Raw genomic sequence first — 23392 nt, 5'->3', positions numbered from 1 at the left:
GAAAATGTTTCTATTCCTCCCTGGAGTTAATTTGCAAAAAAAAAAAAAAAAGGCAAATACATTTCTGTTCACAGATAAATAGTTTGATGTGGTTAGAGGGACGGCTTCTGCTACCGGTGCTGCAGCGTTACAATGTTGCGGTTTAGACAAATGCCTTCCATCAATGAGTGGGGTGAGCTATTTCTCTTTAGAGTTTGCGTCTATGCAGTAGGAGTTTGACATACATATATGTTGTATACTTGTGCAACAGAATACAATCCATTGAAGCCAGTTTGAAGCTTATTAATATGCATTTTTGAGAGAAGTTATTGATTTAACACTGGTAATTTTAAAGGCTGTAATTTATGGTGTCATGTTCGACTGCATATTATCCTATAGTTTGTTGCTGTAACTATGTACAAGAAGGCATTATATACAGTAACTAGCTACTTAGTACCTCACAATATAAATACGGACCTGTACACGAAGCTGAAAGACATAGCCTCGATTACCACATGGTTAAATCAACAATTTCTAAACAAGTTTGTATACAACAAAAAGTGTTTGAACTACAAGAGTGGTATGTGTTCAAAGTTTGAATACACGATTACTGAAAACAGTGAAGTATAGTTCTGGGTATAAAGTTATGAGGTAAAAAGAAATTTTGCTGGCCACGTGAGTAAACAGATGTGAAAACAAGTTTGTATTTATTCTGGGCAAAGCTGTTACTGAACTATGTCATGTCAACCAGCCCTGCACAGCACTTGTAGGATGGGGGGGTGGGGGGTAAAGAAAAATTATATATTATAGTTTTATATCCTTCAAAATATGTCATGGATCATTGGAGAAACTTTACTTCTATACTCTCAGGAAATATGTTGAATAATTTAAAGTTATGTCAAGCTATATATTAAAATCATCTACCCTTATAGTTCGTAAAAAAAACACAAAAATGAAAAATAATTCAGACCTTTTTTTCAGTGAGTGGACTCACAAACTGCAATACCTTAGCCAACAGTTCAGTTCTCACTGCTCAAGCAGGATTTTTCTCTGTTGCAGAAGATGTAGAAGATATTTCCTTTAGTAGTACATAACATTCTCTTGTGCTTTCTTCATCATAACAGCCAAAGTGTCATCCACAGTTTCATAGTCATGGTCACTGTCCCCATTTTCATCCTCAGGCACACTCCCTGGTGGAAAGATTATTGTTAGTAATACTATATTTCACAATATTCTTATATTCATCCTAACTGTCATTTATCAAATGTGCCGCACACTGAATATCTTCCTTTCAGAAAACATGCGATTTATGCACCACCAAACATTTATGCACCACCCATCACATACACCACCTATCACAGGTTTTCACTTCACTTTCTGATGCAGCCAATCGAAATGACTAAACACATTTCATTTCTATAGGAAGAACGTCTTCTCAGATACTATTGGGTGATTGGTTGAATCTTATACAGGAACACACTTGGAATTAAGGCGGCATTGTGGATTTGTGACGAAGAGTAATAGTAAGTAAATAAAAGCATGAATATATTAGAAATAATGAAGTCTCCCAAAACCATAGACTTTCTCAATCTCCACATGCTGTTTATGGTCTGTGGTTATTGTGTAAGTTTGCGTCTATGGTTAATGGACAATAAACATGGTGCGATAAACACGGCTAAATTCTTATTATTTGCATTTAATGCATCCTAATGCATTATTAATACATTAGGTAATTTGTATATTTACATATGCATATGCACATACTTTTAACTGAATATACTTACGTATGTGTTTTTTACATATAAATTGCACATTACTGAGACAATAAGACATTCAGTATTTTTCTTAAAATTGATATGTTTTTCATTACTATCCAGTTCATGTTCACTGTTTAGTTTTGTGTATTTGTAGACTACATGGATAAAAGTACTGGGTCACCTGCACATTACAGCTACAGTAGCTGCTCAGCCACAAAAACCCATGCCTTGAAGCTCCACGCACACAGTTTTTGTGCTGATGTTAATGCCAAAGGAGGTTTGGAATGCTGCAGTTACTGACGTTACAGATGTTTGGCAACTTTTATGCACTGTGCACCTCAGCACTTGGCAACCCCGCTTTGTAACTTTACGTGGTCTGCTACTTCATGGCTGAATTGTTGTGGTTCTAAGACGCTTCCACTTTTCAACTATATGTTACAGCTGATGGTGGACTATCTATCTATTGACACGAGCTCTTTAGAACAAACCATTCTTTATCAGATGTTTGCAAAGGCAGACTGCATGGCTAGATGCTTGATTTTATACAGCTGTTGAAATGGGACTAAAACCCTCTGAAATCAAAGATGAAAAATGTGTTGCCCAGTACTTTTGTGTATATAGTGCAGGTGAAGCTGATTTTTAACCCTTCTTCACATTCATTTACTTTAAGTTTAGTTCTGTGCGTTATGGCAGAAAAAATATTACTCTATGTGCTTTTAGTGGTCTTGATGACTTTGTGAATTCTCTGTGGCTCTGTGAACAGTCACACTCACATTTGTTTTAGAGATGTAGAGGGAAGCCAAAGTCTGCCAGTATTCTCAACTTCTAAACCCTATATAAACTCTTTCCCATGGTGAAAATGTCTCAAATTTAGAGGTTGTCCTGCAAACACTGCTTTAATATAAACATAGAGAATGCTTATTAGTCCATGGCTGCAAAAAAATCTCCAGCAGCTGCACTATAAGTTTTGCAAGAGACAAATCGGTGGCTCTCTTAAAACATTATATCAGACAGAGCCCCACCTGTTTTAGCAGACTCCTTCATTTGTACATAAGTGTTTGGCAGAGCCTTGCCTATGGTTTGGTCAGCCGCTGAGAACTTTCGGGGCACAAGTGGTGGGGGCTCATCTTCATTAGCCTGCAAAAAAGAGGAAACTTTCTGTTTTATTACATGCATGGCTTCTTTACCACAGGAAAAAAGTGGAAGCACCAATTTGTTATTTTTGCTTAGTTCATTTCCTGAAAGTCACATTATGAGAATCTGTTTATTAGTTTCCCTGTAGTGGGGTTTCAAAAGAAACCTGACATGACAAGAAAATCTTAACAACCTAAGCTGAGCTGTAGCCTTTATAATAATAGCTTTCGAAAATGTTATACATGCATGGAAAGTTACACTCACGGGAGGTGGTGGAGCGGGGGGCCTCTTTTTGTTATTCAAAGTCAAGTCGCTGAACTGTTTGGTTGGGACGCTTTTGTCTCCTTGATGTTTGGATTTGTTTGCCTTCTTTGATTTCTTTGTTTTTTTGGGAGGTGCCGAAAATGACATGTTTCGCTTTGGTGGTCGAGGTGGCGGCTCCGCATCTGAGTTACCAAGTTTGCGAAACTCATAAAAGAATGTGTCTGCAACTTCGGTAACTCTTTCCACTTGAAACTTGGGGGGTTGATCTTTGGGCCATGGGAGGGGGTCTGTAGTAAAATAGACAGACATTGAGAGCCACTGCGTTGGGATCTCGAAACAGTACTCTGGCTTGTGTACAAAGCTTGCTTGAATGGTGGGTTCTAACATAGCTGCCTCTATTCTGAGACATGAAAACCCATAGAGGGGATCCTTCTCGAGTTCTGTATCACGGCCCACCACTTTAACATCCAGAGGCAAGCTAAACTCCTTCCCCAAGTCACTGAGTTTGTACTTCCTGTTGTCACTGAGTACTTCCACAAAGTGACCCTCCATGTAAAGAGGCATAATAATCTCCTCCTTTTCATCCTCCCTTTTCACCTGATCCTCATCATCATCATCCTCATCGTCCGACTCTTGAAGGCGATAACACAAAAGAGCCTCTACCGACTGCTTCTGTCCTGCTTTGCTTTCACAGGGTAAAACCATCCTATCGCAACGCACAACCTCAAGCTGTTCCCCCACACTGAGGGCAGGGAGTCCCTCCTCTTCCACTTCCTCACAGTTCCTTGTTACGCTGACCTTCAGACCTGGCGCGTGGATTGATGCAACGTACAGCTCGTATACCGAATTAAACTCTCTTGGCCGTCTCCGGAAACGTCCTCCATATTGCTGAGACACCAGGAAGTACTGCGGTATTTTCCTGCTTTTCAAAGTGGATAATAAAATCATGGGCGAGGTTCCTTTTTTGTGAAAAATCAGGTGCTCATTCTTGCGAAGCTCCGGTAGCCAGCTGCACTTGAACAGGGAGCGTGTCTCTGGGTCTTCGATGATCTCCACCACTCCAGGGAATGATTTATTCGGCTCAGAGTGGACTTCACTCAGAGAAAGGGGCACAATAAAATTCACATCTTTACACAGCTCGGTGACATCGACCACATCCACTTCTAAGCTGGATGGGAACTTCACCACATTCTTCCTCACTGTAGACAAAAGAGAGGAAGGCAGTCAAGCATATTAAGTATATTTAACTTTGGTATGAGTGCAGTACAGGTGAACTATGCTTTTTTGTTCTGAATTTAAATTCTTGAGGTTACGAATATAAGCAATCATATAATCATAAGCAATCATACCAGTGCATCATATAGATTAATTGCTTTTAATGATATGCTGATGTTTTTCAAGGTGGCATTAACTTTAACTGTTTTATAGCATGGTATGTACTATATGTCATACTATCATTGGCTTCAAGTGTAAAATTTTAATATGCACAAATATTGTTTATGTAGCGCATAAATGTGCATAGATGTAGAGGAACAATAAAATGTCATGAACCAAGTATTTTCAATTAAGGTGGAAGTTAAAGTGGAAGTTCACAAACTTTGCATTAACATAACGCACGGTGGGGTTCACACACAAATAACAAATCCTGATCAACATTATGTTAAATAGTAGTTAAATAGTTAAAAAGCAGGCTATTCTTACAGTTCATGACGGCCTGGACATGGTATACTGGACTGAGGATAAGGGGCCGATCACACTTGGTAGCATTGACAAAGCGAAACCTTCGGCTACGCAGGGACGACGAGGACATGATCTCCCGCAGGGTAAAGCGCTCCTCACTCTCACACTCATAGAACTCCCCTCGGAAAGAAACAGGGATGCACACTTCAGCTGAGGCTTCTTGTTGTCCTCGAATAAGGCAGCGGACTTGATCCTCTTGATCCTTGTGTTTCTCAACAGAGAGCACAGTCAAAGCTGTCCCAGCTCCCAGTGCTAAATTGTCAATGGTCATCTTGGAGTGGCTGGAGAAAGTGAAGGGAAGAGAGGAGTCGAGGCCTACTGGCCTCATGCTGACCATCTCCTCTACCGTACTGTACGGCATCTCCTCTGGAACGACCCTGAACAAGCCTGAGAAGAAAAGAAAAGTCATTGTAGTTCTACAAAATAGATTTAACCATTCTTACAAGAATTTCTCTAGACCAACCTGTGTGGCTGATGGGCAGCTCAAATGTTTCATTGTTTGCTACGTCTTGACAGGAAACTGATAGGAGCTCAATTTTAGTGACCTTTATTAGATCCCCAGTGGAAAAGCACACTTCACTCCCAGAAATTTCATATATAGAACCTGGAACGGAAAATAAGAAATTGAAGGAACAAAAATGATTAAGATTTCTTAACCAGCACATGAACGCATACACTCTAATGGGAATTGTTTCCAGTTGCGAGCCATGAGCAATACAACAAATGCTCACTGTTCTTTTTATATATAATAACTTCAAATTTAGGGTTAAAAATGTACAAAATGTAAAAGGAATGTACACTAGATTGTAACTTTAAATTTATGAAAGACAGACACAACACAGAGAAGCGCACAGCAATGAAGTAATCTATAATCTCGTAAGCTTTGTCCTTCTGTACACGCCATCTCACTGAGGAAAAGTAATAATAATAATAATAATAAAAACTACCTTGGAAATATACTCCAGAGCAAACTTGCAAAATTTTTGGCAGACAGGTATCGTCCAATGACGCGATGAATTCCTGAAGTGGCAAAGCAGTGGTGCCTGCCATCACTGCTGCCTCTGTGTGTGTGCAACCAAAAATGAAGGCAGGCAGCAAATGACAAGCGCAGCACAAAACGGGGGTGCTTTCTCAGTTAAAAACCACAAAAGTGAATGAGGAAGTTACAGGATCTCTTTGCACAACTTGTGCATTCACATACGGGGACAAAGCAATCTGGCAAAGCCTCATTGCTGTGAAGATGGTGAATAAGTATCCAAAAGGATGTTTTATTAAATTTTTGGGGATTACAGCATAAAGCCTGCTATGAAAAATAAAATAAAACATCCACACTCTAACTTTGAGCTTTTTATATATCTTAATTTTTTGGGTCTGTGTGGGTGTGTGTGTGTAAGAGTGAAAGAGAGAGAGGGAGAGAAAGGGGGAGAGGACGACAAACTTTAAAAGGAGCAAATCGCAATTGCAATTTTGCAGTGTGAACGTGTTATATTTCTTTTTTCTTGTTTGATAGTCAAACTGCTCTACTTAACGCTGTGGCCAAAATCAGTGTGAACACATTGCGCAAGGTTTAAATAAATACATGCACTATGATAACCTTTAAAAATGCAAAAGAGCAACTCTCAGAGCACAGATGCGAGGACACACTGATAGCTTTTCTTCACTAATATTTCAGGCTCTTTGTGATATTCGTTTTAGCCATGTGTCATCTTTCTCTCTCAGCACTTCCTGCTCTTAGTGCTTTTCTAAGCCTATGACACTTCTATCTGCAACAAGGAGAGGCTAGATATCCTCCCACCTTGACATATCAAGGAAGGCAGGCAGTGGTTTTTAGCGTTTGACTCAACTCACAGTTTCCAAGAACCACAAAAAGCTCTAAAGATCAGTGCTTGACACAGAGTCCGCCCACACCAGCTATTAGTACCGTTGCCCCAAATAGATACCCCGAGAGACCCACAGTCCTAACTTCATTCAAACCACCAGCTGCTCACGGAAACACAATATCAGTTATTTTATCTGATTTGACTTTTTAACAGTGTTAACTTAGAAATTTTGGCAATAGGGACCCCTGCTGGTTCTTGTGGTAACTCAAAGTTGGTGTTAGCTTAATTCCCCCCCTCATGGGTTTGAACATTCTTAGAAAATTCATGTATTTTGTATTACCACTTATTTTAAGTAAAAGTCGGAGTAAATGAGAAAACGTAATCTAATATTCTATTCAATGTTTGGCAGTACTACAGGACTACATTTCCCAGTAAGCGACGTTTACCCAGCATGCAGCTCTGCTTTGAGAAGCTGAGGCAAGATGGCGACTAAAATAAGCAAAGACAGTCCCCCTCCTTTTGATTGTCCATCATGGTGAGAAAATGCACGTGCTAAAGTTGTAGCCGTTAGCTTGTTATGTGATATCAGGTGCAAATGAGCAGATTAGCATTCACTTAATTATCAATGTAACTTTCTACAGAGGAGAATAGCTGGTTTTCACAGTAGCTAATGTTAGCATCTAAGCAGGCTAACGCTGGTGTGTATCTACAAATGGCGTTGCCTCTTTTCTTCTTATTAAGACCCATCGTTTATGTGCAGTTTTAATTCTGATCATGAAAAGAGGAAATAAATCACATGTATACGCAGGATATAATTTAATAAGTTTGTCTGTATGTAAAAGTATCAATCTTGAACACGTTTCTATGAGTGCAGAGGTTGAGTGACTCGTTTTTATGAACAAATCCTTAACTGCAGCAAGGGGAGACAATGGAGTGTAGCCATTTATTTAGAATAATGATCCACTGTCCACGTATAACATTAACTTGGGCAGCTTTAATGTTTAAAAATGTTTTCTCTTAGGGCAGGCAAACCGCCCCCTGGGCTCCACCTGGACGTGATGAAGGGGGACAAACTGATAGAGGTAACTGGAAGTTTGGAGATGTTACACTAGACCAACAATTTATAGTATTGCATACTTGTGAACTGCAAGCAGTGTCTAATAATGTTGGTAGCAGGTTAATTGAATGCACCAGATACGAGCCTGACAGTCTGCTTTGGCTGCATGGCTTCAAACGGTGCGACAGTAGAATCAGCCCTGAGTTTTAAGCTTTTCAGTGGAAGCAACACTGTGGAGTTATGGCTCAGAGGCACAGAAACGTTATTCAGGCTTCTTCACTGGCTTGTTTTCAAAGCCAAGTCACTAACTCTTGTCTCTCCTTCTAGAAACTGATCATAGATGAAAAGAAGTACTACCTATTTGGGAGGAACCCCGACTGGTGCGACTTCACCATTGACCATCAGTCGTGCTCTCGTGTTCACGCTGCACTAGTCTATCACAAACACCTGAAAAGGGTCTTCCTCATAGACCTCAACAGCAGTAAGACATGATCTTCAGTCATACTTGTATACTCTACGTCACTGTCTGAAAAAGCTAAGGGCTAAAAAGGAATAAAATTAATCTATTACGTGCAGCCAGTAGTGCTCATAATCGCTCAAATAATTTGTTGAATAATAGACTGCTGGATAGACAAAAATAATCCACAACAATATTCTAATTGTTTTGATAATCAGTTAATTTTTAAAGCAATAATGCTAAGCATCAGGGTCAGATTGTAATTGGAAACCTTATTGTTTATTTAAGGTCCTGTTTTTGTAATAAATGTGTAATTCGGACTATATAAACAGACAGGAGACTGCAAGGTGGTGGTGAGGTGGTAGCTAAGCTGCACTGGATGGTAGTCTGTAGGATGACTGTGGAAATCTAGAAGAAGAGCAGAGTGATGGCAGAGCCAAAGATTCCATGGTGGAAGTTTATGGAGGAAGAATGCTGGCGTGGAATTTAGGGAGGAGTTGAGGTGACAGGCTCTGGGTCTTAGGGAAAATTTACCAGATGACTGGGAAAATACAGCTGAAGTGCTCAGGCAAAGCTGTTTGGTGCATCGTCTGGACAGAGCAAAGAGGACAAGGAGACTTTGTCATGGAATAACACAGTACAAGAAAGTATTCAAATATTCTGTAGTCAGGGAGATGAAGGAATTAGACAGGATTACTGGTTGGCTAGGAATACAGCACACTGAGGAGCGAGTGAGATGTAGGTAAGGCTGGAGACTAAGGATGGAGAAGATGACATATCGATTGTCTAGGCAGCGAAAGGGAAAGAGTGGGTGGTGGCTGCTAAGGGGAGCATTCAAAAGAAGTAGTTGTTTTGTGTAGCAGTTATGCATTCTCTCTTTCTCGTTTGTTATAACCAGCTGCAAAAAATAAATAGAAACAAGATATGCCAAACTGGCAACTGAGTTTTGACAAGAAAGTGGCACGCATTGGACCTTTTTAAAAATATTAGCAAAAACATATTAATGAAAATGATGTAAAAGAGAATGGACTAAAAAGGACTAAAAATCACATTTATAAGAATAACTGGATATAAAGAAGAATTGCAGTTTGATCATACCAGTCATTATGCACTTGAACGTGATAATGCAACGGTCATTGTTATATTAGTATTTAATATTACCGGGTTAGACAAGTCAGAAAAGTTACCAAACATTGACAAATTGTATTGTTTGATTCAAGGTTAATTTACTCTTTGACTGATTTACAGGACTATTTTGAAGTGTTGTTCTTTCATTATTACATCAGGCTTAGCTACACACATCAGTCCTAAAACTGTGCTTGATGTCATCATTTAGCGCACGGTACTTTCCTTGGACACATTCGGCTGGAGGCCCACAAGCCTCAGCAGGTTCCCATAGACTCTACAATATCTTTTGGGGCCTCAACACGGACTTACACCATCAGAGAGAAACCTCAAACCCAAGGCAGTGCTGGCACAGGGGACAGCAAGACAGGAGATGATGAGGAGCTGAAAGGACTGCTCGGGCTTCCAGAAGAAGAGACAGAACTGGAGGTACAGTTAGTTTATATTCTGAAAAATGAACTGCACGGAAAAGGAATACCATGGCTGATGTGAATACCTCTCAGGTCCACAGTATGTATTTTGGTGCACTAAAAAACACTAAATTAGGTCTGTTTAAATAGGCTAAGCTCTTTGACATAAATTTGTAACCCCTTCACTCATAATGCAAATGATACTGTGATACTTCTTCTGACTAGAAAACTCCACATGTTACTTTTTATAAGTTAAGCTGGGCTTACACTATACACTTTTTGGCCCATTTTGAGCCGATTTTTGAGTCGTGCGACCGTTTTGGTGATCGGCCCGAGTTTGGCCTTCATCGTGCGTCGTGCATCGTGTAGTATACGTGGGGTAACGAGAAGTGATTAACACCTCACGACCAGCTCCCGATCATCAATCGCTTGGTCGGGAGGATTTCAAACCTGTTTGAAATCCTCATGACTGTCGTGAGGGTGTCACCGCAGCCGCTCACACTGCGCACGCGAAAACACATAAATTTCGGTGAAAAAGACGGAGTAGCACGGCAGTGCAGCTTGTGATCTGGACACAAGCGATGGAGGCACAACTTGTAGAACTTTGGAAAGCTCATCCGAGCCTTTTCGATGTGGCCTCACAAAATTATCACGACCACGACAACCGTGAAAATAGTTGGATTTACATTGCTGCTCAATCACAGCTGCCTGATCAATGTTTTTCATTAGCAATTTAGCAAAGTTGATGGTGGTGGTGTGCGTGTCTGTGTGAGTGAAAGACAGAGAGGGAGCGCGAGCGATAGATTTTCTGTTATAACCTTCATTTTATGGACGCACAGTGTGAGCACTCTGGTCGCATCAGAGCATCGGGCCGTATAGTGTGAGACCCTGCATCGTGACCTACAAACTTATAACCCCTGCGAGTCAATCGTGCAGTTTGAGCAGACACTGTTTAAATCTATTTTATGTATTTTTTTGTAGATGTTTTTTTGATTTGTCAGCATCATATGACATGTTTGACATTGGCTTGTGCATATGTTTAATATTCTCCTTGACTTTATAATACTGTTTTTTTCTATCAAGTTTGTTCCGGTATATCGTGTTGTTATGTTGGGATATTTTGACATTCATGCAGCTATTTTGCTCATATGTAATGTTTTTAACCTGCCAGAACCTGACAGAGTTCAACACAGCTCACAACAAGCGCATCTCCCTCCTCACCATTGAGGAAGGCAACCTGGAAATCCAGAGGCCCAAGAGGAAACGAAAAAATTCCAGAGTTACCTTCAGTGAAGAAGATTCCATCATTAATCCAGGTACTCAAGTTAGTTACCCAAAAACTAGTGGATTGTTATTTTATTTACAGCATGTACATGAGAAGAAAATGAGCTTTGATGATTAGATTAGTTAAGATTAAGCCAAGTAAACTAAATTTGGATACTTTTCATTCCAGGCTAGAAACACATTAATTAATGTGGGTTTGCAGTGAGGTGGCTTACGGCGTGCTGATATGTCACTGATCAAATATGTTGATTTTGAATTCTAATGAGAAGAAATGCCCCCAGCGCTAATGTATACCAACTGTTCTTTAAATCTTTACAGAGGATATAGACCCCTCTGTTGGGCGCTTCAGAAATATGGTGCAGACTGCTGTCATCCCTATAAAGGTGAGTTTTGATGTCACATACATTTAGCTGACAGGATGGTTAAAGAAATGTAATTTTAAGGTGATAAATGCGCATTTTTTGCAAAAATAAAAAGTTGTCCTGTGTAGCTCACTGGGTGGCCCCAGTATGCCCAGTGTAACACTACCATTTGCAGTGGTCTAGCTGTACGACTTGGAAAGGTAAACATGTATTAAGTGTATGAAATGTGAAGCTGATGCTCTGCTATCCCTGCTGTAGAAACGGAGATCAGAGGGCCAGAACACTTTGGGTTTTGATGACTTGACTTCAAAACGCATGCATGGCTACGGCTTTGGTGGTGGTCTCTATGGGGACTTGCCTCCCACCAGTCATGAGAACCAGCCGATAGGAGCTCCAGGAGGTGTTGCCATGCAGGGAGGGCTTCCTCTCCCTTTCCCTAACCCAGCACCAGAGGTAGACCTGGCCCCTGAGGCTCCACAGCCACCTGTCACTCTCAACCCCACACCTGTAACAGCTCCTTACCTACCGGAGACCCACAACGAGCCACGAAAAAAGAAGTATGCCAAAGAAACTTGGCCAGGCAAGAAACCCACCCCTTCACTACTCATCTAACCAGTTTCTCAAAGCTGCTGACTCTCAGGTTACCAGCAGAAACATCAGGGACTGTGACCTGGACGAGATGGAGCCATTCACTTCCATTTTTTTCGTTGTTTTCTATTTTGTTTTGTTTTTTTCTTTTAATTTGTCGTGTACTCGTTGTCATTACAAGAAGTCATCACACAAGTTCTGTTTTGGTCTGTCACAAGATGTGTCTGCATCTGTTAAACTGGTAGCTGATAAGTAGAAGCTTATTGATTGCAAAGAAAATTAAAATACATTTACAGGACTTCACATCTGAGGCTCAAAGTGGCATGTATGGTTATCTGAGTGATTCGTTACGAAGATATGGTGGGTCATCGAGTTATGTTTTTGATGAATTTGATGTAAGGTTGTATTTTTTCTACAATTTCAATATTTTTTTCACTCCTTTAGAATGTTGAAAATACTATTAAAGGAAAGCAAAACGTACTTTTCTATCAAATTTTACTGTGATGAGTCAGGGGGGCCAGAGATTGCAGATATGAACTGAATTTCTGTCAAAACACAGGGCTGATTTTTATCATGAAAACATATAATATATGTGTATTATTGACTGCAAGCTTTTCATTCCATATATTAGACCAGCATCATATGAACTAAAGTGTCCTGCGTTTTTTCCAACAACCCACTAGGTGGTGGCTTGTGCACAAAGGTCAGCATTTTCAGTGAAATTGGCTACACAGTTACGGAAATCATCGTTATATATGTGACATCACATGAAAGTGGAGCTTCAAGCTTCTAAACGTTCACATGTCGCTGATAAGCTATTTGCCCTGTCCAAACAGTATTCTGATCATATGTGTTCTTTGGCTTTTTCAAGTATATTACTTTTAAATGGTTTGTTGCCCACTTTTCCAGCACAGGTGTACTCTCACAGTTTTGTTCTGCTCGGCATTTAAGTGAACTTTTGCTAAGCACTAACAGAATACAGCTGAGTATACACTAGCACAAGAACAAATACCAGCTTAAATGGCAAAATAAAAGGTTAGTAAAAAGAGAATTTGGATTTAAACTATTCTAAATATCACGTGGCATGTTAGCATCTCTCATATGAAACAGTGCAGTGCAGTTTATACAACATACTACTGTTTTGAACAAATCCAGTAACGGTTATAAGTTCTCTGTGTCAAACATGTAATCAGCTGGCTGTAACTGGTTAATAAAGACTGTGGCCAAGTTTAAGTGCACCATTAAATTGTGTTACATCTTATATAGTATAGTGGTTTGGATTTTTCTCTTTCAAACAGAACAGACGTAGTAGTAATTGAGAGGAGAGGGTTAGTGATTTGTAGCAAAGGTTCCTAGCTGGAATCGCAGATTAAATGCTGTGGTCTCAGCGCAGCATGCATTCTGACCACAAGGCTGCCACATAACATTGTTGTTTCTTTTTGATGTGGTGCCTGGTCTGACATCGGCCAAAAAGTCAAGTCAGCTTGAGGTTATTTCTGCATGAGGCAGCAACAGAAGATACAATGCATTTTAGGAGTTTTCACAGGAAATTCAAGTGATCAGTTATTAGGATCTTAAATCAGCGAAAGGTTGGCAATCTGAGATCAAAAGAAAGAGGACGTCATTTCATTTTTATACAACCTGTACTGGTGACTTTTTGTCCTTGTGGGTGTGTGGATTTTGTAATATGACTGTAAATAAAAGAGTACTTTTGACTCATGAGCCTTTCTGGCCCTTCTTGATACTTTCACCCAGTTGTGCATGAACCTGCACATTGCAGAAGGGGATTATAGCGTGTCTTTGTGACACTTCTGCACACGTTTTAATGACTCTTGTTGTGAAATTGCTCCAGCACCTGGCCTGTCTAACAGTAGAGATAGGCAGTGAAACTGAAGTCGGGACTTAAGTGCAGCAGTCTCACCCCCCATATTCACTTCTATCTCTGCCTACCTGAAGCGAGATGGTGAACCGGGTTTCTGGTTTGCAGAAGCATGTACGCATGCTGTCTAACAGGCCTGCAGGAGACTAAAAAAAGGTGTAAATGAAAACAGAAACCTTTTCACTTGTACTGAATGATAAGTGTGCTCCGCTCGTTGCTAGAACAGGTTAATTCTCTGGCTTCATCATGTGTTTTTGACACTTTAGGGACGCCATTGCTTAATTTCTCACCTTTTTGACATAATATATAAAATTGCTTTATCTGTTGCAGATAGACTTCAGCAAATTCTGAGACTGCTTCACTTCAAATGTTGTCTTATAGGTGCTTGCTTAAAAACTTATCAGATGGTTGTGCCAACTTAACTTTGGAAAGATCTCCTGAAGCTCCCATTTAGTTATTAATTTGCAGTTTTCTGACCTGCATTCAGTAACTGATGAAATGTGAAACTACTCCCTCCTAACTTTGAAACTGTTGTGGTTTACAGTATCTTTGACTTAAGCAGTCTCGGTTATTGGTTACTGATTACCGACCAGTCATGTCTTTTTGAATGTGTTGGTAATGTACACCACCAGGCAGAAGTTTGGACACACCTTCTCATTTAATGTTTTTTCTTTATTTTTACAACTTTCTGCATTGTAGATGCATACTGAAGACATCATAATTCCTTGCTACATATATGGAATTATGTAGCAAGGAAAAAGTTGATAAATAACTCTAAATATGTTTTATATTTTAGAATGGCCTCCCTTTTCTTTGTTGACAGTGCTGCAAATACTTGGTATTCTCTCAATGAGCTCCATGATGTAGTAACCTGACATGGTTTCACTTCACAGGTGTGGTTGGTCAGGGTTCATTTGTGGAATTTCTTATCTTCTTAATGGGGTTGGGACCATCAGTTGTGTTGTGCAGAAGAGGAGACTGTGTGAATCAGGCCTTTATGGTCAAATAGCTGCTAAGAAACCACAGCTAAGGAAAAGCAACAAGCAGAAGAGATTTTTGGGGGGCCAAGGAACACAAGGAATGGACATTAAACCAGTCTAAATCTGTACTTTGCCGTGTCTTTGTGCGACACAGAAAAAGTGAACGGATGGTCTCTACATGCATGGTTCCCACCTTGAAGCATCGAGGAGGTGTGATGGTGTATGGGATGCTTTGCTGGTGACACTTTTGGAAATTTATTCAAAATTAAACGAACACTGAACCAGCGTGGCTAACACAGCATCCTGCAGCGACATGCCATCCTGTTCTAGTTTAGCTGGGCCATCATTTATTTTTCTACAGGACAATGACCCCAAACACACCTCCAGGCTGTGTGAGGGCTATTTGGCCAAAAAGGAGAGTGATGGAGTGCTGCGCCAGATGACCTGGCCTCTACAGTCACCTGACATAAACCCAATGGAGACAGTTTGGGATGAGATGGACCACAGAGTGAAGGAAGAAGGCCAACAAGTGCTCAGCATCTCTGGGAACTCCTTCAAGACTGTTAGAAAACCATTTCAGGAGATGACCTCATGAAGTTCACTGAGAGAATGCCAAGAGTCTGCAAAGCAGTAATCAAAGCAAACGGTGACTATTCATAGTTTTGATGCCTTTGGTGAGAATCTAAAAAGTCATGAAAATAAATAAAAACATGAAATGAGAAGGTGTGTCCAAACTTTTGACTGGTAGTGTGTGCGCCCTCACAGGGAACAGTAATCATTTTCAACATTTTTTTCCCAGTCTGCTTCCAAGGCCTGTCACTCCGGTGAAACTGCACTCACTAAAGCTGCAAATGTCTTATCTCACCTGCTGGATATCAGCGTGTTTTTGACAGCTTATGCAGCACAGAGACCAGTGTACATTAACTCTTGGCAGCTAAAAACGGCGGTGTTAAATTTGGAATAACCTTTGTGTTTGTTCGACTGCTTTGATGCTCCCTCTCCTCCTCTTCCTCTCACGTCTCTCTGCTCCGGATCATCAACCATCCTGGGACCTCTCTCTCCCCTTTGCCTGTCAGTTACTGATGTTCGGATCTGGAGCTTTGTCCTCCAGCTTCTCTTATCTCCCTCTCTCCTCTGTATTTATGCTGTCCTTTTTTCGTGTCCCTTCTCTAGGTTTGTTTACACGTCGAGGCAACTGAATGTTGTTTTGTGTATTTTTTCCAGGTTGGATGTCGACGAGGTCATGGAGGCGGGCTTGAACAAGGCTCCAGTGTTAACTGATCTTTAAACATGTTGTTTAATTGCATTTGCTATCTAATTATGTCATCTTGGTTGTCCGCACTGTAAAAATCCAGTAACACAATTCTGAACACAATAAAAGCTTTGTAGTAGATGGTGTCAGAGATATGCTGACAGCAAAGGCCGTACCATTTATCCAAGATCATTTTTTCAGTCGAACTATTCAGTGGCCCCCCGTGCCCTGTGAGTGAAAGCCCTAAACCCAAGAGGATAGAAATGTCTCATCATTGGATTAATATGATCACTCAGAACAACCTTGTATTGATTTCTGGTAACCTTCCCCTCTTAAAGGACAAGTGGACTCAAAGAAAAGTCAGAGGTAAAGGTTTTGTCATTTTTCTTACATTTAATTAACCATATACAGCACTCCAGTGTGAATTTGCCTTGATATAAACTGATATTTCAGCTTTACAATAAGCTGTATATATGAGGAAAGACTCTAAATGCAATGCAAGTAATTTGATATATTGTCCACATTTTTAAGCATCAACTTTACAGTCTGCCTCTGTAAAATAAGGTTATATTCCAGAGATAAACTTTAATCACATATCTATGAATTGCTTTCATCCTGACTTGATAAGACTTCATATAAATGCACAAAAATAGATAAATGATCTTCATTATAGGTCAAAGAGACCTCTCCTGTAAACAATAGAAGTAATATGGAAATATGAGCTCAATTAAACCTTTCTGATTGGGTTGATTCTTACTACTAAAAAAAACATTTTTGTTATTATGTTTTGTTGGAAAAAGAATGCTAATTTAATTTACAGCACAACACCAGTCCTCTTCCTCTATCTCAAAATGGCCTTCCTCTATCTTAAAATAGAAATATTAAATGATGGAGTGTAAAACTGAGACAGAAGTTGTAATTACTAGAATTTTATCTACAGCTTTACACTGCAAATGATGTCAGTGCAATGCCATTTACTACAAATCTGTTATGTACTATCGTAAACCCCCCCAAAACAAATTCTATTACTTTCTGACAAAGTGCACAAGCTTCTCCTTTAGTGTCTTAGTATAAAAAGCAGATTTTTTTCAACAAGTAATTTCTCCTAAAACATAAACTACACAACAGCGTTCATTAAATTATATGTAAAACCTGAGTTACATAGTAGAAGTATTTCAAATCAACGTAAATTCTTTACTTTCTAAATACAGTAATTTTGAGCAGTTCCTGCAGTTAGTGCACTTTAGCTCTCTGCGTCTAAAGGTTTGATCTTGATGTGGATGCCATTGAGTGAGCGGAGAACCAGTCGGGGGATGATCTTGGGTTTCATAGTGGGCTCCGCTATGAGCTGGTATCGCTTCAGTGTCAGAGCTGTCACCACTTTCATCTCATTCATAGCAAAGTTCTGACCAATGCAGTTTCTGAGGGAGGAAAATATTAAATGTAAGAAATATACAAGTGAATATTCTAAAGAACTGAAAAATGATGAAAATAATTTGATCCTTCTGAGATAAGGACATGAGGAAAATGGACAGGAGGGATGAGTATAGTATGTTATTTTTTAACATTCAGGGCCAACAGCGTTTGTATTTTAAATGGGATCAATCTTAGATTACAGTGAGTTTACCCTTTCCCCTGCTTCCTTTAGCCCATCATAAAGCCAGTTTTTATTGTGTTGATGGAAATCGGGTCAGTGCTAAGTTACACATTCACATACTTGAGACTACTGCAATCGGTCTCTATACAGTGATATAGTTTCAGGTGAGGACAAACCTTGGCCCAGCTGAGAAGGGCACAAATGCATGAGGGGATCTCTTGGCAATGTTCTCTGGTAGGAAACGCAGAGGGTCAAAGACCTAATGTAATACAGGACAAAGAAAGAGAGCAGTGTTATGTGTATTACTTGTTTTCTGAACCTTATCGCCCTTATCACTTGTGCAGAGAAAACTGCATTCTGACACATAATAAAGTAAGTCATTAAACCAGCTTGAATCTGTCCTGAGGTCCACTTTGGCACCACGGACCTACCCACCTCAGCAAATACAGCACTAGTAATTCATTTAATGGACCAGTTTCATGATTGCTTCTTCAGTTATTTGATAAAGTATATGCAGCCTTATGAGCAGAGTGCTGAAAAACTTCATAATTTTGTTTCATCATAGATTCTGTTGATGATGTATTCCATGCAGTAAGTTGGGGTGGGAATAAAATTGTCTTTACTTACATTAGGGTTTTCCCAGACAGATGCATTCCTGTGAATCCCATACACACTTATTCCAACAACAGAACCTACATTTGAAAGAAATGTGTACTTAGTTTATTATTATTAAAAGATTATAGGGTGTGTGTAGCTGAACATTATCTTACAAACAAAACAAACATACACTATATGGAAACATGTACTGTGACACACATCATAATCCAAATGCAGGGGTTTTAAGTCCAGTTGGCACAGATACATAAAATCAAGCACCTAGCCATGCAGTGTGATCAAGTGTAAGTGGTATTATTGCAAATTGGAAGTGTTTAAGAACTACAGCATCTCAGCCATGAAGTGCCAGACCATGTAAAGTTGCAGAGTGCATAAAAATCTCCAACGCTCTGCTGACTCGGTAACTGCAGAGCTCTAAACCTCCTCTGGCATCAACATCAGCACAAAAACTGTGTGCCTGAAGCTTCATGGCTCATGAGTTCCTGTGGCTGAGCAGCTCCTGTAAACGTAATGTGTAGGCGGCGGCGTACTTTATGCCCACGTTTAAGAGATTTATACCAGCTTATAGAAAAGATACTGTATGTGACAATACAAACAAATAATACCAACGTACCCTTGTAGAATAATAAAGTAATAAGTATTAAGTCAATATAGGTCCTTTATGGAAATGTAAAGAAATGTAATTTATGTATCTAAAGAAAAACAACGTCGGTTAAGAGCTTGTGTTTACAATGTAGCATGAAATGTTTCCAAGAACATTATGAAGTGAAGACATTTAATGTTTACGCTTTGATAATAACAACAGAGTAAAATCACTGACCTGCAGGCACTGTTCTCCCATCACAAAAGGTTACAGTTTTGGTGGTTTTTCTGGCAATTCCTGGTACAGGGGGGTAAAGGCGGAGAGCTTCTTTTATGCACATGGTAGTGTATGGGATTTTACTGAGATCCTCCCTTAAAATGAGACAGACATGCAGTGTTAGTGAAGTCAACTAATAAGAAACATATCCTGTTTATATGTCTCCTAATAAAGTTTTGGCAACACGGAATGGCACCAACTTGTTTCCCTATTGCAATGTTGTCCTTTCATAAGCCTACCACTCCATGGTTTCCTTGTCATGCAAGGCCTCCATAATCTCCTTCCTGCAAATCTTCTGATGTTCTGGGTTGCAGGCCAGACAGTAGAGGATGAAAGACAGGCCACTGGCTGTGGTGTCATGGCCCTCAAACATGAAGGTGTCCACTTCTGCCCGCATATCTTCATCTGACAGACCCTGCTGGTTCTCATCCTGGTGTTGAAATAAAGGATATTTACAGTTGATAAAAGACAGAATGGACTGCATTATACTCTAACTGGGCTTCTCAATAAAAGTCCTTTGTTACTTTTACTGTTCAGGCTCATTATATTACTGCATCACCCGACTTCAACTCAGCTTTAGCTGAATAACATTCATCCTTATACAGATACCTTTATAAAATTGGGAATTTATTCAGCAGCCAAAGTATCAAGGTCCGCTGTTCTTCTTAAGCCACATGTAGCACTAATTGTTTGTTTTTTTAAGCAAACACCTGCCACACAGTTAATAATTGATTTTAATTTTTCCTGCCAAGGACAACAATTTGCTATGATATACTCATAAAGGAAGGATTCTTTCTATTCCTTCATTATTGGTAGATTATATGAATATTATACAATTATTACACAATTATGTATTTAAGTGATATACATTTTGCAATTTGCATGATTTTCAGTTAAAGTGCATTTAGTCAAATAAAAATTGGATCATTTTATGTGTTCTAATGTGTTTTAAACTTTGTTGAAATGAAAAGTGAGTCACAGCATGAACCTATCTCATGAAAGCTAAGTCTACTAAGAGAATAAACATGCTAGCTGAGACAGCCCCTACAAGCTGCCGTTTACAGAAGTTTTTGGGGAAAAAAAAAACTGGACAAAACACTAACCAGTGTTGATCAGTCTCTACACAAAAGAGATTTTGTATTCAGGCTGCTGCTCACGAGGGTGAAAAGGCTGATCATCGTCTTTGTGTCAGAGGACATTAATATGCAGCTTGGTAACAGCATGCATCTTTGCTTATTTGCTGCATGCATATGCTATTTCAGCTTTATGCCAATACTTCAGAGTTCTGACACCATCTCAAGTTGGCACTTGCCTTATTTTCTGTATGACCTTTATGCAGGAAAACCCCAGTTTGTGACTTGCCTATACATTAAGCAAATCCTACAATGTGAAATGTGTTGAAGTAAGAGACTGAAACTGATGACACATAACATACTCTTGCAAAGAGAAGGATGTCCAGAAAGTCCAAATATCTCTTTGCCTGTATTTGTCCAAGCTCCTTCTCTTCCTTTAGTGCTTCTCTCCTCTTTTTTATAACTTCCTCTTTAGAAAAGAATATAAAATGTCAGCATTTGTAGATCTGACACTATAATGTGAGGCTCACTGATTTTTGGCAACGGTTCAGATGAATCAAAGCAAAGCTTACCTGTATGACTGAGAGCCACCTGACGTGCTTTTCTGTATCTGAAACCATGTGGGCTAAGGTGGAAAATGAGGTCACTGTGGTACGGAAACATTCTGAGCCGAAGGTTAATTAGAAAACTGAGGTCATACACTGCTTTGATGTATGCATTTGTTCCACTGAAATGACAAAGGAGGCAAACATTAAATGCAGATTTACAACAACAAAAGACTCAACATAAAACTAACACTGTAAATGACTCTTTAAAAAGATTAATCTGGGCTCACCCCTCTGTCTGACAGTTGCTGTAGCAGCTGAAGGCACACTTCATAATGCTGTCCAGTGTCATGAGGCTCACGTGTTTAAACAATTCAAAAGGTTCATTTGTGCTTGCATAACTTTCCCACTTATCCTGCCAACAATGAGAGAACAGATGTGATCTCTCTGCAGGATACAGACACTGCTTCTGCTTTACTTCTATGATATTTACTGACATATGTTGTACAACACATCATGACTTTGACTTTTTATTTACCAGTTATGCAACTAAATTGTCTTTAACGTACCAACATAGTCTGAGCAGACTCTGACATCAATTTTACGTATGGTTTCAAAACATCATAATGGAAACCTGGCGTTAAGAGCCTTCTGTGACGGAACCACTTCTGACCTTCTGACACCAACAACCCATTTCCTGAAGAACATGTGCACGAGTGAGGAAAGCAGCAAAACAAACAACTCTGCACTTTAACAAAATGCTGTAGGAGGGAGACAAATGAGCCTTACCAATCCAACCCTCAATAAACCGGTAGCCCAAATCATCTTTTGGCTCTGTTAGGAAACATAACAAATAAAAACGGTGTTAGGGACCTTTGACTTTACTACACAGTTATAAATGTGCATCAACACAGCAACAACCCAAAACATTTCTCACACCTGATGATGTCAGGATAGTTTTTGCATAATCTGGATGCTGAATATTGATGACACTGACAAAGGGGCCAAACCACATTGGGAAAACATATGAGTACTCCTGTCCCCATTTCACTACCTTGTCCATATCGGTCCCATCTTGTTTAAACTGAAAGAGAAAAAGTACAACTGAAACACATCACAGCAGGCAGACTTTACACGTGTAAATTGGGTTGTTTGTCATCTGTGTGTCTCTGTTTGCAGAATGGTGTTCTCCAACATGGTGTGGTCCGTTTTACTGGACGGTTACACATGTTACAGCTGCTGCGAGTGTGTTGAGACAGTTACCTCGAGAACATGTCCAAACAGCCAGTGTGGCGGCGGCCCCGAAAAAGCTTCGAAGTTTCGCAGTGCTTCCCTTCTTTTCGAAAGTCCAATTGTTAATTTATACACCACGAAAAAAACACAGAGCACAGCAAAGACGTAATGCATGTGAGGCCAGCCCAGCTGAAACTCCGCGAAAGCTTTAGTTAGTTTCATCTCGCAGGTACAAGAGTCTTCCGCCTCCCCCTGCAGGAAAACCTCCCCAACACAGCGCAAAAGGTGATCTGAGCTCACCTTTCTGAGAAGAGCTGGAGGAAAAGCGAGGTTTTCAGTGGTGTCTCCGGTAGGCGGGGAATCTGACAATCAATAAAACGCTGACTTCATGTCCTGACGGAAATGTCGGCATTTTGAGCGCAGCAGTGCAACAGCAACATCATTACGGCGGTAAATGAGAACTGGGATGATGAAGATGCTAATATGGGAAATTTAGAGTATGAAATTAAAAATAGATTATGAAGACATGTGCGGTTAAGAAAAATATTTATAAATTGTATCAAAAATTACTTTGTTTGTTAACTGAAAGAATTTCTGCTCATGTAAAGTGAACATCACACGCAAAAATGTAGGTTTTCCTTCTGGCTATTCTGTTTGCCTGTCAAATACTTGTTTCTTCATGTAGTTACTAAATACTTTGAGGTTATTTTAAGAATTATTAACACAATCAAATCCATTTAATTGAGTTTATGATTAAAACACTCAATAAGCAAGGAAATCCTTGACAACGCCTCTAACTTTATATTGTTAAATATAATCTGTGCAGATTATATTTATGTTTTTTTTTAAATGAATAAATACTCCAGATTACATATCATACTTAATTGCCCAAACCTGACTGACATGCTGCACATGCTGCATGGTGCTCTATGACAAATTAAGACACTTTAAAGTACTCAGCCCAGCACTTTTGGAGCATTTATGATATTCATTAGAATTTAAACTCATTAATAAAAGTGTAATTGTGTCAGTTGTTGTCCTTGGCAGTTAATAAGTTGGTTACAAGTGCTTTGTGTGCACATGAAGTCCAAACTCCAGTGAGTTTAACCGTACAATAAACTGTCCAAACAGCTCAATCACAGTTTTGGTTCAACCCCCACAAACATTATCTCAGCATAAAATACAATGTGAGCACATATTTGGCATCTATATATTAAAAAAGAAACTGGTTTGCGATGCACATTTTGTATCTTAACACCCATACTAAATGTAAGAAGTAATTCATATGCCAGACCACATCAGAAAAACAGTGTGGGTGACAACCTTGCTAAATTTCCTCTGTACTGGCTGTTGGACCACTTCCGATGTGTCAAGCTCATTTA

The 23392-nt window shown here is 39.6% G+C and overlaps 3 protein-coding genes and 1 non-coding gene across 4 annotated transcripts; 2 read left to right on the top strand and 2 right to left on the bottom strand.

Moving 5' to 3' along the window:
- Positions 1-908: 908 nt before the first annotated feature.
- On the bottom strand, positions 909-5924 carry themis2 (thymocyte selection associated family member 2). The gene is made up of 6 exons (XM_063487453.1): positions 5822-5924; positions 5338-5478; positions 4836-5261; positions 3135-4333; positions 2759-2873; positions 909-1169 (listed from the first exon to the last, which is right to left on the bottom strand). The coding sequence occupies exons 1-6, from the start codon at positions 5922-5924 to the stop codon at positions 1060-1062; spliced, it is 2094 nt and encodes a 697-aa protein (XP_063343523.1). The 3' UTR covers positions 909-1059.
- A 1213-nt stretch (positions 5925-7137) lies between these two features.
- On the top strand, positions 7138-13210 carry ppp1r8b (protein phosphatase 1, regulatory subunit 8b). The gene is made up of 7 exons (XM_063487657.1): positions 7138-7229; positions 7716-7776; positions 8079-8232; positions 9545-9762; positions 10915-11059; positions 11346-11410; positions 11648-13210. Exons 1-7 carry the CDS (start codon positions 7177-7179, stop codon positions 11999-12001), a joined length of 1050 nt encoding a protein of 349 aa, XP_063343727.1. The 5' UTR covers positions 7138-7176; the 3' UTR covers positions 12002-13210.
- LOC134638063 (small Cajal body-specific RNA 1) lies at positions 7880-8010 on the top strand. Its single transcript, XR_010095235.1, has one exon. It is a non-coding gene; the product is annotated as a small Cajal body-specific RNA 1 (non-coding RNA).
- A 3297-nt stretch (positions 13211-16507) lies between the features above and the next one.
- On the bottom strand, positions 16508-22364 carry LOC134636269 (cytochrome P450 4B1-like). Its single transcript, XM_063486182.1, has 12 exons — positions 22041-22364; positions 21717-21861; positions 21567-21611; positions 21347-21474; positions 21068-21192; positions 20805-20959; positions 20595-20701; positions 19399-19589; positions 19121-19254; positions 18313-18377; positions 17862-17944; positions 16508-17509 (listed from the first exon to the last, which is right to left on the bottom strand). Exons 1-12 carry the CDS (start codon positions 22230-22232, stop codon positions 17332-17334), a joined length of 1548 nt encoding a protein of 515 aa, XP_063342252.1. The 5' UTR covers positions 22233-22364; the 3' UTR covers positions 16508-17331.
- Positions 22365-23392: the final 1028 nt, after the last annotated feature.

Source organism: Pelmatolapia mariae, linkage group LG10_11, assembly GCF_036321145.2.
Source record: "Pelmatolapia mariae isolate MD_Pm_ZW linkage group LG10_11, Pm_UMD_F_2, whole genome shotgun sequence".
Lineage (NCBI taxonomy): Eukaryota > Metazoa > Chordata > Actinopteri > Cichliformes > Cichlidae > Pelmatolapia > Pelmatolapia mariae.
The sequence above is the reverse complement of the archived record's forward strand: the minus strand, read 5'-3'. Positions and strand labels throughout refer to the sequence as shown.